General features: G+C 40.7%; 1 protein-coding gene across 1 annotated transcript in view; it reads right to left on the reverse strand.

Moving 5' to 3' along the window:
* LOC129044583 (contactin-associated protein-like 3) overlaps nucleotides 1-14,197 on the reverse strand; it is a 141,982-nt gene that overhangs the window by 121,807 nt on the left and 5,978 nt on the right. Inside the window, 1 exon segment of the mRNA XM_054502590.2 lies at nucleotides 2,649-2,796. Coding sequence (XP_054358565.1) covers nucleotides 2,649-2,679 — 31 coding nt within the window. The 5' untranslated portion in view covers nucleotides 2,680-2,796.

Consider the following 14,197-nt stretch of genomic DNA (forward strand, 5'->3'; position numbering starts at 1 on the left):
GGAGGCTGGTGCTCATTTAGGCTAAACTGGAGGGAGAGAAAGAAATTCAAAACATTTAGGAGATAGAATCAGGTTTCAGTCAATAGGTGGCTGTTGGTATCGTTTTATAAGATGGAAGACAAAGGAAAATGAGCAGATAGACAACTGAGTTTTAAGTGCTCACAGGGCCAGTGAAGAGAGGTTTGTACCAGAGGTTGGAACTCCTCAGAGTAGGTTGCGGATACGTATTTGGAAGTTATCAGCCAGTGTGTAAATGCTACTGAAAACTCATGGAAGTGGATAAAAGCTCAGAGAGAGCTTGGGAGCAGGATAAAAGACCTAGAACCAATCTGTGGATAATGTTAGCCTTTAAGGAGTGGCAAGAAGAGTAGCATGCAAAGGTGCATGGAAAACCAGGAGAATACAGCTGTCAAGAAGGGCCCGAGGCCATCTGTGCTCATGGCTTTATTCTGCAGTTGAGCAGCAACTCTGGGAGAACCTACAACCTATCCCCAGGCTAGAAGTGGAAATAGAGATAAATGCATAGAGTAAGCCAGGAGTCTGTGAAAACACACACAGTTTAAAGGAATAATGAATCTATTATTGTAAATGAAGTGTAGAAAAGCTAATAACACTAGGGCTGGGCAGTCCCAGGTATTCAGGAGGCTGAGGTGGAGGATAGATGGAGCCCAGGGGTGCTCTATGATGATCAGGTGTCTGAACAAATTTTAGCATCAAATGGTGATCTCTCTGAGCGGAGGACCACCAGGTTGCTTAAGGAAGAGTGAACTAGCCCAGCTCCCAAATGAAGCAGGTCAAGACTCCCGTGCTGATCAGCAGTGGGATTGTGCCTGTAGCCACTGCACTCCAGCCTGGGCAACATAGTGAGAACTTGCCTCTTAAAATAAAAAAAGATAAATTGATAAATACATAAATAAATAAATGGGAAGAGATGCTGCATGGCAGGGATATTAAAAGTCATTATAATCAACGTTCTAGAAAACAAGCAGGACAGTGGAAATACAAAGGAAAATACTGAAACTACCATTATTAACATAAGTCATAAAGGATTGTATTACTGTCAACAACAAAAATAAAATCACCATACTTGAACAATTATTCTTCTAAGGAAAAAAAGACAATGTAGATGTCCACTTGTTCTAAAGAATTACTTTTAGTTAGTTAGCAGTGGTCACACATTATCTGTCTGCATGTTCGGGATTTTTTACTAGGAGTCCCTTATGGCCAACAGCATATGTTTACAGAAGTTAACAGTGCCAGCAGATTGCATGGCAGCTGCACCGCCCACCGGCCCTTCCTGGAATCAGGCACCGGGCTTTGATCTTCCTGGTACTAACCTCCAGCCCAAGGAACTGGAGTAATATCTCTTCATGAAGGAACATCAAGCTAATGGCAAATCGCCATCAAAGAGCATGTTCCACTTTGAAGTCAGTAAATCTGAAGTTGTTTCAGAGTAATGAGAGGAGAAGGTAATTTCACAGCATCAAAGAGAGATTCTAAATATCAGACATCTTAGCCATTGAAACAGAGAGCACAGTTATAGGTCCCAGAAAACACAGGGATGGAAGGAGATGAACAATAAGAGGACGGAAAAAGACTGTTCGTAAAGCAACACCATTATATTTAGCCCCATAGAAATGTAAACACTAAAAAACAGAGGCAGAGTTAGGAAATGAACTAGGTTGTACAGGGGTTAAGTAATAAAATGGAAATAATAGTATCCGAGACATTAAGTGCTACATGAATGACAGACGTTGTTATCATGCTTTAGAAAATTAATATTCTGCAGGGCTAAAGCTGTGAGTAGGCAGAGAATGGGAGTGACTGTGTGTAAATAGTGTGATACGAACATCCGGCCGGACCCAAATTGAAGCCACTTAAGACATTTCCATCCAGGCTGCTCTTTGACTTGTTCTCCAGTTTTATACAGGAGTATTTTTAAATTTTACTCCATTTTGACAATAATTTAAAACATTTTTGTGATAATGTAAAGAAAGAATACAAGTATGTTCTAGATCATCAAGTGGCAACTGTGTCACTGAGTACCACCAAATAATTTCACGGCCGGCTTTTTGTTTGTGTTATATTCATGTCGGCCCCATCCTTTCCACTTTTATAACAAGGAACAGGTGAGAAAAGAGGCTGACTAAACACAGGTTCCCACCAAGTAAAGATCAAGTGAGGCGACAGCACGGTGTGCAAAAGAGGACGTTAGCAGAGAAAAACACAGAGAACCAAGAGATTGCGAGAAATCACGCCCTGTCCCCAGCACCGCTCCTGCTTTCCCAGACAGCGTGTCATCTCAGCTTCAGAAAAACAGCATCATCTGTTGTTAGTTTGAATTGTATTCGTTTCATTACAAGCCTACCATACTGCAAGTACTTTGCTAAACTCTGGGAATCTAAAGACAGGTAAGTTTCAGTTCAGGTCCACCACTAAATTCAACTACAAAAGACAGTAGCTACAGTCCATATTGTCACGGGGAGACACTAGAGTGTTTCCATAAAAACCAGTTCTGCTTGCCCAGCTATTTAAAAAGACAGAAAAAGTCAAGTTCAACATTTCGTGCCGCCATTGGCTTTTACAGTTTGGCTTTGACAGAATCTCATGCTGACCTTGATTTCACACAGGGAGTAAAGGCCACTTACTATATGCACATCCGTACACTTCGATCCGCATCCCAATCCTGCCCCTGGGGTTCCAGGCTAAAGGGAGAAAGCGCAGGAACCTGGCTTCAAAGGGAGGCTGGAGTCTGTAGTGCACCACACTGTCTGCATTTGTGTTTCCTGGAAAACCCTAGGAGAAAACAGAGAAAGGGATCAATGTATCTGCAGGACGCACCATCTTCATGTCGTCACCTCTCATGGCAATGAGCAATGTATGCTCGCTTTGCTAATATGCAAAAAGCTGCTGTTTTAAAGGAAACACTGCTAATGGTTAACAAGGATGTGACAATGTCTCCAGTCCCTGAATTCGTCACCATTGTCTACGTTTTCTTTATTTACAAGGTAGTTTAAATTTCATCCACATCATTAAAATGACTATAAACATGGCAACTTCTATGAAGTTCACTTTTCTAAAATGCTATCCCACAGATTCCCCCCTAATCAAGTGGTAAAGATGCTCACAAAAAGCCACATCACATGGCAGGGCAATCAAGCACCATGGTAACATGCAAAGGATCTGCAGTGAGAATCCTGGAATCTGCAATTAGAGAGTTGGAAGGGACCTAGACATGATTCCAGCCCCACACCCTTAATCTATAAACGAGAAACTACAGTCTAGGAAGAAGAAAGGACACTCTGGAGGTAGGACGGCTATCATAGAGTGTGGGCAGGATTACACCTGGCTTTTATTTCAATGGCAGCATTGATTCCATGTTATCAGGCTGAATCCACTTCACAGTGAACACAGCTCCATGCACCTGTGGCCTGCTTCCTGGGGGTGTCAAGGGGAGCACACTGCCACCGTCTGCTCCAGGGCAAAGGGGCTTTCACTCTTCACTCCATCTTGCTATCTGAACATTGGGAAGGATCAGAGTGCAAGCAAACAAAGTTGTTTTAGATATTTTTTCACTGTTTTCAGATTTTTAAGAATATGGCATGTGTGAGAACAAGGAAAGGGTTAATGCTCTTTTTTGCACTAGAAGTGCTATCACCTAACATGACTGGGGCACATAGTTAATATTTATGTATGGCACAGGCCAGCAGTTAGTTCAATCAAGAATCAACAATGTTTCCTGCCTAGTTATTTTGCTTTACTAAAGAATGTACCAGGCTTAGGGCTGGCGCATTGGCTCACACCTGTAATCCCAGCACTTTGGGAGGCTGAGGCGGGTGGATCACGAGGTCAGGAGATCGAGACCATCCTGGCTAACATGGTGAAACCCCCTCTACTAAAAATGCGAAAAAAAATTATCCAGGCATGGTGGCGGGCACCTGTAGTCTCAGCTACTCAGGAGGCTGAGGCAGGAGAATGGTGTGAACCCGGGAGGCGGAGGTTGCAGTGAGCCGAGATTGTGCCACTGCACTCCAGCCTGGGCAACAGAGCAAGACTCCGTCTCAAAAAAAAAAAAAAAAAAAAAAGAGAGAGAATGTACCAGGCTTAACAACAAAACAAATAGAATAAAGAGCAGCCTGCCTTGTATCAGACCACCAATGGGTGTCCCTGGGTATAAACACATGGAAATAAAAATATAGGAAATGCCTTAGTGAATGTGGTCAATTTTAAATGCTAGTGTAGATGTCAGACTTGGTAATAGTTCGTCTATTGCTAATTCATGGCAATTCTGAGATAATCATTTCATATTTTGTCCATATCTGCAGAGAAAATGGGAAAAGCTGAAAGGAGAGGCGACAACTGACCCTATGGGGAGGAGCTTTATATTCAAATGAGGACACCTCCTGGCATCTCTGGATGGAGCTCCAAATTCATTATAGTATTACTTAAAGGATTTTATTAAAAGACCAAACCATACTGCACTTGTGGTTGAATGCTTTTATCAGAGATGAATCTTACCATGTGTTAGGACAGGCTGACAGTGGCTCCCAAAGGTATGTCTATGCCCCAATCCCGGGACCCTGTGAAGGTTACTTCAGAAGGTAAAGTTCTCCAGATGTGATCAAAGACCCTGAGATGAGGAAATTATCTTGAATTATCTGGCTGGGTCTTAAATACCATCAGAACTGCCCTTGTAAGAGAGATAAAGGTGAGGATGAGCAGAGCCCCACACAAAAGAGAAGAGGGTGTGAAAACGGAGGCAGAGGCCAGAGTGAGGCACCCACAAGATGAGGCATGCAGGCAAACACACGAAGCCGGAAGAAACGAAGAATGGATGTCCCCCTAGAGCCTCCGTAGGGAGCGTGGCCCATCTTGATTTTGGACTAGGGATACTGATGTGGAACTTCTGGTCTCCAGACTATGACAGAATAAATTCTGTTGCTTTAAGTCATCCAGTTTGTGGGCATTTCTCACAAGGACCATAGGAAACGAACACACTGTTTATATGGAATTGCATATTGGATATTTTAGGGGAAATGCAAGAGAGTTCCACTGAAAATAGGATTAACATCCCTTTGAATCGCACAAATACCCAATTCCTTCTGAGAAGGGCTTCGTGATGCTAAGCCACTCTGCCAGCCTGTGGCTCTACCCATGCTTGCAGCTGCACTTGCTCCTCACTGTGAAAGGAGCTAACCACTGTGTCGGTGGAACCTAAGGATGGAAGGAGAGGGGAAGGGGCCGCTGAACTGCTAATATGAGGGGACGGCACCTTAACCAGCTTTGAATTATCAGAAAAACACAAAGCCTACTATTAAAGAGTTCAACAGATGGTTACTGTGTTATCACAGATGTATAGAAAATCTCTTTGTTCTAAAAAAAAAAAAAAAAAAAAAGAAAAAAGATTCCTGTCCTTTCTCAGACTGTCTGGATTAGGTCAAATTCACTAACTCCACAGCAGCAGGCTTCTCTCTGATTCCACACATTGAGTCAGTAGGGAGGACAGCCTCGGGAATCAAATCACAAACAGGGAAGGGAGTGCCCATACCTTCTTCAGGCCATGTCTGGATGTTCATCTGGATACAGGGCTATTCCATTCTTCCCATTTTATCACCTGTCTTTTCAGTTCTTAATGTACCTTAACATTATCTTAATGAGAGGTTACATAAAGCCTTTATTTAGAAGGTACTGAAAGTTCATCTTGTTATAAATCTGAATTGATCTATGCATTGCTATCTAAAGGGAATGCTTCAGAAAAAGCACATTTTACTCACCGTGAACATAAGCAGTGATGGTCGATGTAAAAATCTACTTTTTTCCACATAAAAACTTCTGTTTTACATGGTCTTGATCTCCATTCGATTATCTTCAGTCACTGCCTTCCCTACATCTCACCCCATGGGGTCTGAAGGGGGCTCACCCTACCACCTGGGGCCAGCACGGGGACACGACTCAGGCCTGGCAACTGAACGCCATGCCTGTCCTACTGGAAAGGACTGGTTCCAGTATGGTCAGGAAGCCCACGCTGAATGAGAGCAGAACCTGGGACTTTCGGCTTGAACTCTTGGGAGAAATACCCATTCATTCATTCAACAAATATTTGTTGAAAATCTATACCATGCCAGGTGTTCCCCTATGTTCTGGGGATATAACCATAAACAACAGAAAAAGTCTCTGCTCCTGTGAAGCTTATCCTACTGAGTAGAATAAACAAATAAAGGCATAATATCTGTAGAACTCAACATTGCTAAGAACAGAAATAAAGAAAAACAGTCACGCTTCTAAGCTGGCAAACGGTATGCCTGAAGCTACGGCATAGACGGAGCTGCCCAAGAATGAGGCCAGTTGTAGACAAAAATAAAACCGCAAGAAGGAAAGAGGCAGACTGCTGATGAAAGAATCTGATTACCTAAATTCAGCCTGGCTTCAATCAAGTGGTCACTTTAATTCCCTTTATTGTTCAAGCCTATTTGATCTTAGATTTTGGTCACCTGAAACTGAAAAATGCTCAACAAGTACACTGTCCTGAGCCCCCACCCTTATCTTCCCTCTACAGCCAATAAATTGCCAAGGATTATGTACTTTTTGTGTGTATATGGCAGCTTTTCCATTATCATGATCATCATCTCACTGTAGGTCCTCATGTTAACGACCTAACTAATCCTTACAGCCAATATTTACTTACTGACTGTCCCCAGCCACACACACACCTTACATATCACCAGAGCAGAAACGGTTTTAAACTATTGCTGAGTGCAAGTCACACAAACAGCCATATCAACCAGCTCCGATGGATCCCCACTGCACCTGTCCTGAAATTCAAATTTCAGGTCCTGGCATTCAATTCCTTCCATCACCTGTTTCCTGTCACTCTCTGCACTACAGCCGAATCCCCTACACATTTCTCAGATGCGCTTCCTCCTTTAATCGGAGTGGTCTTCTCACTGTTTCCTGAATGTGGGATACATGCACCAACGCTCCCTGACCGCTCACGTGATGACATTGCAGCCCCTCCTGTCTGTGAGTTCTCATCATTTATTATCTTCAGGGCTCAACTCAAGTTTTGTCTCCGCTCTGAAGTCTTCTCACATGTGTGAAGGCCCCATTAAGGCTTACTCTTCTGAAATACTGAGGTCTGTCTCATGGAAAATGAATTACACCTCTGGAGAAGGAGCAGCACCTCACTCACGGGGAGCCACACAGCAGCCACGTGCGGTGGCAGATGGGGATGAGAGGGAACAGGAGAACCTCACTCCCAAGAGAGGGGCCTTGCTTGCTGACTGATGATTCTGGGATGAGGAAGAGAGACTGGCATGACCAGCTGATGAGTGTCTGGTTCCCAGGGCATGACAGACAATTCCTACAGTCTACCTGTGGGAACAGATGAGGCTTGGAAGAAGACACATAGAAACAGGTTTAAATTCTATAAATTAGAATTTACAGGGGGTAGGAGATAGGGGTTACACATTGTCTCTCCTTCAAGATGACATTTTGACTTGTTAAAGAAAACCCAGCATAGAAACATTGAATACCTCCTGACATTGGTGTTTTCAAATGACTTACGGCACTACAAATATAAAGTTATAACAATAGCTACCAATTTTAACATACCAGGACCAAGGACTTTATTCTATGAGAACTACAAAAGACACAACACAAATGAAGACCTAGAGGAAAGTTTACACTCCAATTGCATTCTGAAGAGAGATCCCAGCAAGACCACTGACATCAGCTAAATTTTTTTTCAGCCCAAAGTAATAAACCTGCAGATTATCAGACCTTGCTCACTACTCTGTACTTGGCTCTAATATGGTTAGTAAGGTGGCAGTGTCAGAATGCTTGAGAAAATAATAACCAGAACATCTTAGAATTTATTGCGCCCAGGGAAGGAGCCCTGTCAAAAGACAAATGTTTATTTGAGACCTCAAACAGATAATTTCAAAACTTTAGGAAAACAGCAAGCATTATCCCATGGCAATATGTTTTATGCCTGAATTTCAACTCTATTATTTCAAGCTATGTGTGTGACTTTAGAGGCAGTTTCAACTTCACTTTTTTAACTTAAAAAGATAAGAGTATTTAGAACACAATGGGAAATGTTACATAATACTACCTCGTAGACCTCTGAGCAACCACTATACAAAGAGACACTGTTGTTATGATTGAGGACAACATCGTTCATCAAATGTGAAAAGCTACCCAAATGAAATCCAGAAAAAAAATGTTCCACGGAAGAAGAGAGAAATGGGCAAAGTAACCAAGGAAAGAATATTTACAATGAGACTGGGCGTGGTGGCTCACGCTTGTAATCTCAGCATTTCGGGAGGCCAAGGTGGGCAGATCACGAAGTCAGGAGTTTGACACCAGCCTGGCCAACATGGTGAAACCCCATCTATAGTGAAAGTACAAAAATTAGCTGGTCCTGGTAGTGGGCATCTGTAATCCCAACTACTTGGTAGGCTGAGGCAGGAGAATTGCTTGAACACGGGAGGTGGAGGTTGCAGTGGGCCGAGATCGCACCCCTGCACTCCAGCCTGGGTGACAGAGCAAGACTCCATATCAGAAAAAATATATATATATTTATAATGAAAAGGAACATTAATACAACTTAACAGGGGACAATATAAAGCGAAGTGAGCTAAAGCCCAGAAAAAAATGAGACTTGCAAAAATTGCAAAATGCAATCAAAGAGATATTTTGTACATTCGTAAGAAAAACCAGAAGAAGCTGCACTCTTTTGACAAAGCTCATAAGGATAAGAAAATAGAAAGACAACTTTTCTTAGGTTCCCACCACCTGAAAAGAGAACTCTTCAGATGGTAAAATACAAAACAAATGCTGGCAAGAAGGGATTGCAGCCCACGATGAGTGACGGAGATATAAGAAAATGTTCTTTTCTTTACAAATTCGAAACAAGTTTGTCGTCTAGTCTCAACACATATTTCACAGAATAATGAGAGAAGTTCTGGGTGGAAGCACTAAAAGGAAGGAGGTGACCTCTGAGGTGCTGCAGAGGTCTGAAACATGAGGCGATCCTGGGAGAGGAAATGCCTGACCAACAGGCTGAAAAGTGCAGCTTTAGCACTGGCATTCGGTTTGTTTGCTGACTTATTAGCTGTCTCCTTGTAAAAGCAATTTGATTAATCAAAAGTATGGATGATGTGATGGGTAATTTTATGTGTCAGTTTGACTAGGCCGGAGGTCCCAGATATTTGGTCAAACATCATTTTGGATGTTTCTGCAAGGGTGTTTTGGGAGATTAATAATTTAATTAGTCAAGAAAAACACCCTGCCCTCCATATGTGGGTGGGCCTCATCCAATCAGCTGAAGGCCTGGATAGAACAAAAAGACTGACCCCCTACCACCACCAAAAAAGAGAGAATTCTCTAAAATTCATCTGCAGCAGCCTTGCCTGTCGGCCTTCAAACAGAACATCAACTCTCCTTGAATCCCCAGCCTGTCAGCTCACCCTGTAGATGAGATTTACCAGGCTCCATAACCACATGAGCCAATTCTTTATATTAAATCTCCTATGTATATCCTATGGATTCTGTTTATCTAATATAGAAGCTATAAAGGAAATCTGGGGAGTGGTGGTTAAGAAAGAGAATCTGGGTCTCTATTACTTTGACAGGTTGGAATGGAGTTTGAGTCTAATTAAATGGTAAATGATAGTTGTAGGTGATAAACACCTGTATTTGAATTCAAAATGCCAACTGTAAAAGTAAAGGGGCTTTTAGGTCAAAGTTGGCTTTTCAGCTTTATTTTTATAATACTACCTTGAATGCTGTAACTCTGCTGACCCATTACTTCAGTCTCATCAGTCCCTGTGTTTCCATCAATCTGAGCTAGCCACCCATTTATTCACATTCTATAGATATTGACTACTGATCACATTCTGGGCATGATGCTAGGTGCTGAGGATACAAAATACCTCTCAATTATATCACAGTCATGTGACAGTGATATACTCAAAAGCTACTGCAATACAATAAGCCCAGTGTAATAAGAGAGGCCCATAAAGGTACCTATAATAGATTTTCCATTAAAAGAGTAATGAAAGTGAGGAAGTGTGGTCAGGAAAGGCATCATACAGTTTGGTCTGTAGTATTCCAAGAGAAATTAGGGAAAAGGTATTGTGGATTTTTCAGGAAAAAAAATATATATATATACAAAGACATGGTGATAGGAAAAAAAGTTACATGCCCGGGTGAGGAAAGACAGTACCATGGGGACAGGACAAATAGGGAAGGGAATTAGTAACTCAGAAAAACCGAAGATGCTGGTGTGCTTTTCCTGGGAGTTTGAATTTAATATTGAAAAATATAACAGTGAAATGCAGCATGAAGGCAAAACTTGCTTCCTTAACATGAATAAATCCATGGACTCATTCTGTAGACAGGTGCCCTGTGGTTATCAACTGCCCTGCCTCAGACTTCTTGGCTGTCCTTTTACTCTGGCCAGTGCTGGGCTAACAGGCTCCTCAGAGTGTAATGTGGCAGCACCTTCCTAAGCGTTCTTAGGAAGTTATTCCTAAGAAGTTCAGTGTTTGAGTTCCTTCTTTGTCTCTTGGCCTCTGCGATGCCTGCAGAAACCCAGTCACGACCCATTCGTTCATATTCCTCTCCTTAGAGCCAGGAGTTAGTGCCCCGAGGGCAGTGCTGAATCCCTGGACAGGACTCGGGATAAATGCATTCCCCCTGCTGTCTCTCACTGGCACAGCTGTGAAACACATTCTATCGGCTTCCTGAGAGCTTCCCAGGGAGTTCACGCCCCAGTTGCTCACAGAAGTGACCAGCTCAATGATGCCCCCTTTTGGTGGATTTTTCTTCTCTATTCCATTCTTCCCTCTTCTATGAGCTCACTTTCTAAAAGAGGCTACCTGCACAAATGCCCATCACAGGCTCAGCTTTCTAAGAAAACTCTGGCTGGGACAGTGGACTTTCCAGAATGGAATGTGGGCAGTATTCTAAAATACCAAATAAAACGCAATAGGAAAATCAAAGGGATGAATATCACATGGCACAAAGAAGGAGGTAGAGGACATCTGCCTAGCCTGCCAAAAACAAAACAAATTGACAATCACCCTGGCCACCCAGAAGATGAGCTTTGTCACAGCAATTCTTCCTCATAACCCAAAAAAGAGAGGAAGAAATGGGGACAGTAGAATCAACAGTGACATCCAAAAAAGGAAGGCTGCCCAATCTCTTCTCTAGAATGTGTCAACTGTGATTTATGAAATGACATATGCTATTTTTATATTGCAATGTTTGCTTATCTATAGGTAAGATCTTCTCACTATTTCTTATGTCATGTTATAATTATATTCATGAAGACGACGACCATTGCACAGCCAAGTACACTGTGAAGAACCGTGAGGGGAGATTTTACCCTACTTGCAAGCTAACAAATGAGCCTGCCAGTTTGTTTCATGGTTGTGGCAGAAGATTCCTGGGTCAAAGCAAAGGACTGTATTACTTACAGCATAGCAAACAATATGAGCATCGGCATATATGCATCAATTTCCTTGCCTCCAAGTCCTCTGGGGGAACATGGATGGACACAGATGGATGTGTGCACATGCAGTGGGTTACATGACAAGTGAGGAGCCCTGAGCTTAGGGAATTCAAAGTTTCCTATGGGCAGCAGGCATTGCTTGCCCTTTGGCAACACTGCTGAAATAAATCTCTTATAGTTCAAGATGTACTGATAAGCATGTTAAGCTTATTTTTATATATGAAGAATAGGAAATTATTATTTTATATAGTTATTCCCAGTATCTCAAAATCTATGTGATATTTTACTAGCTTAGTTTTATTATAATTTTAAAAGACCATTTGGGTTCCTTTAATTGTTAATGGACGAGAATAAAAAGAGATAAATTAGTTGCTTTCTTAAAGCTAAGCAACATCATTTTCTATTGAGGAACCCAAAACTTTCCTAACTTCTACAAATGTTTGTAAATTGTAGGTTCGGTGACAGCCTGTGCTATAAAATTTCATAAGCTTATAAGAGCTTTCGTAACACAGCTGTGGACTTTTCTCCTGGTGTTGTACAGCAGTTCAAATTAGCACAAGAATCATAAACGCTGTATTTGAACAGCTATATAATATTATGTAGATATTTATTTTCTCATTTGATGTTGCATTACTTTTTCTACCAATCTTCTTACAATAAATTCATAAATATCTTAATTATAGCAAATGTGAAGTTCCTAAAGTTGAGAATCATCAAACATATTTCTATTACAGAGATATATTCTTCAAAAAGTCATCTAAAATAGGAAACCCAATTGGGAGACACCTTAAAAGTTTATCTGCCACAACAGCGGCTTTGTTTAAAATACTGTTCTCTTCGTATTTGTGTTAATAATTGATTTGTCTTCAAAATTAAATTAGGAATCTATTATATCTAGTGGTTTTGAAATCAAAGCCCCTTCCCCATTCCTTATCTTCACTGCTGTGTTCAAAAAGACTAGACTCCAGGGATCTGTTAGAAGCTGGTTTAAATATAGGATGTCTGAGAGACACCCTTCTTTCATAATTTGAGGGTAAGCATATATGTGTATATGTGTGGCAGGCAGGTGGAGGAGGTTAGCTGTATCAGAGTAGGCATAATATCATATTTTAAAGCCCTCCTTCTGTTATAAATGTAAGCTGCAAATTCTCTCTGCTCCCAGTGGCAGCAATCGTAAACTCACTTAGTTCTGCCTGTAATTTTCTCTATTTTAACATGTGACATTGAGACAGTGTTTTTTTAATTCACTTATAACTTCTTCCTCACCCACATTCCAGCCAAATAAATACATACTTATAGAAAAATGTGACTGTTTTCCTGAGTACCCCAACAATTCAACTGTCCCTAAAACACCAGGTTCAACTTAAACTCTATCAGCTTGTCTGAGGGCTAAGATATCTAAAAATCCAAGACAAATTATCATTTGCATATATGGAGGCAGCTCTGATTGAATAGATATCTAAAACTGATAAGTAATATTTTAGATCAAATCACTCCATCAAGTCAAGGAGTAATTCAATTATTTGCTCAGTTTCCAAAGAAATCCTTCCATTTCGGTCTAGAGTTCCATAAACATTGACTTTACATTGAAAGGACAGTGAGGAGATCTCTTGAACCGGCCAGAAAGTTGAAGCTCAAGGCTGTAGAAGATTTGAGCTACCAAGTCTAAGCCTTCTAAAAGATTCTCAATATGTATGTATATCATTTCCCTAACTCTACATTTGCCTAAGAAACAATAACATTCAATACACTTTTTTCCATGGGATTTAGTTACGAATTAAGTCAAGGAACTACAAGTTATATATTTCCTGGAAAAAGGGGAACATCACACTCTGGGGACTGTTGTGGGGTGGGGGAGGGGGGAGGGATAGCATTAGGAGATATACCTAATGCTAAATGACGAGTTAATGGGTGCAGTACACCAGCATGGCACATGTATACATATGTAACTAACCTGCACATTGTGCACATGTACCCTAAAACTTAAAGTATAATAATAATAATAATAAATACATATATTTCCTGGAAAAAATATAATATTATACATACATATATATTCAAAACTTTGTAAAGTATAAAAGGTATAAGCATATACTGAGTTATAAGGCATAACTCAATATGTTGATTTTAACCTAAAATTTTCTTAAGGCCTCAATTGCAAATGCTTTAATTGCCAATGGTTCATAAACACATCTGTGAATTAGAAGCAAGTAACATCCTCTGTTTTTATACTCTCAAAAAATGTGATTATACTTAATCAAAAGTAATTCAAACCACAGCCCAGGCAATACATATTAGACCATGTCTTCTTGGTAATTTAATTCTTAGCAATAATTTTAATTGCTGCCTTATTAAGTAGGTATGCTACTTGAATTATAGTCCTGTAGTTATTAGGTTAAAGCTATTTTAAAATCTCAAAAGTTTTTAGGTTTCAATCACTCTTCGTATTAGTACAACAAAAATGTTCACTAACTGGAACATATGCAGTATCATTTTTACCCCCCACTTTATGATATTTTAAAATTTTTATTACCAGAGTAGTCATTTCATTATAAAATTTTAACCAAGCTGAGCATATACTCCATTTTTTAGAAAACTAGATTTACTGTAGGCCTGTTAAGGCTATCATAGTAAATAATGAATTTCACACGTCTTTTATACAGTATCACAACACATCAA

Source organism: Pongo pygmaeus, chromosome 13, assembly GCF_028885625.2.
Source record: "Pongo pygmaeus isolate AG05252 chromosome 13, NHGRI_mPonPyg2-v2.0_pri, whole genome shotgun sequence".
Taxonomy (NCBI): domain Eukaryota; kingdom Metazoa; phylum Chordata; class Mammalia; order Primates; family Hominidae; genus Pongo; species Pongo pygmaeus.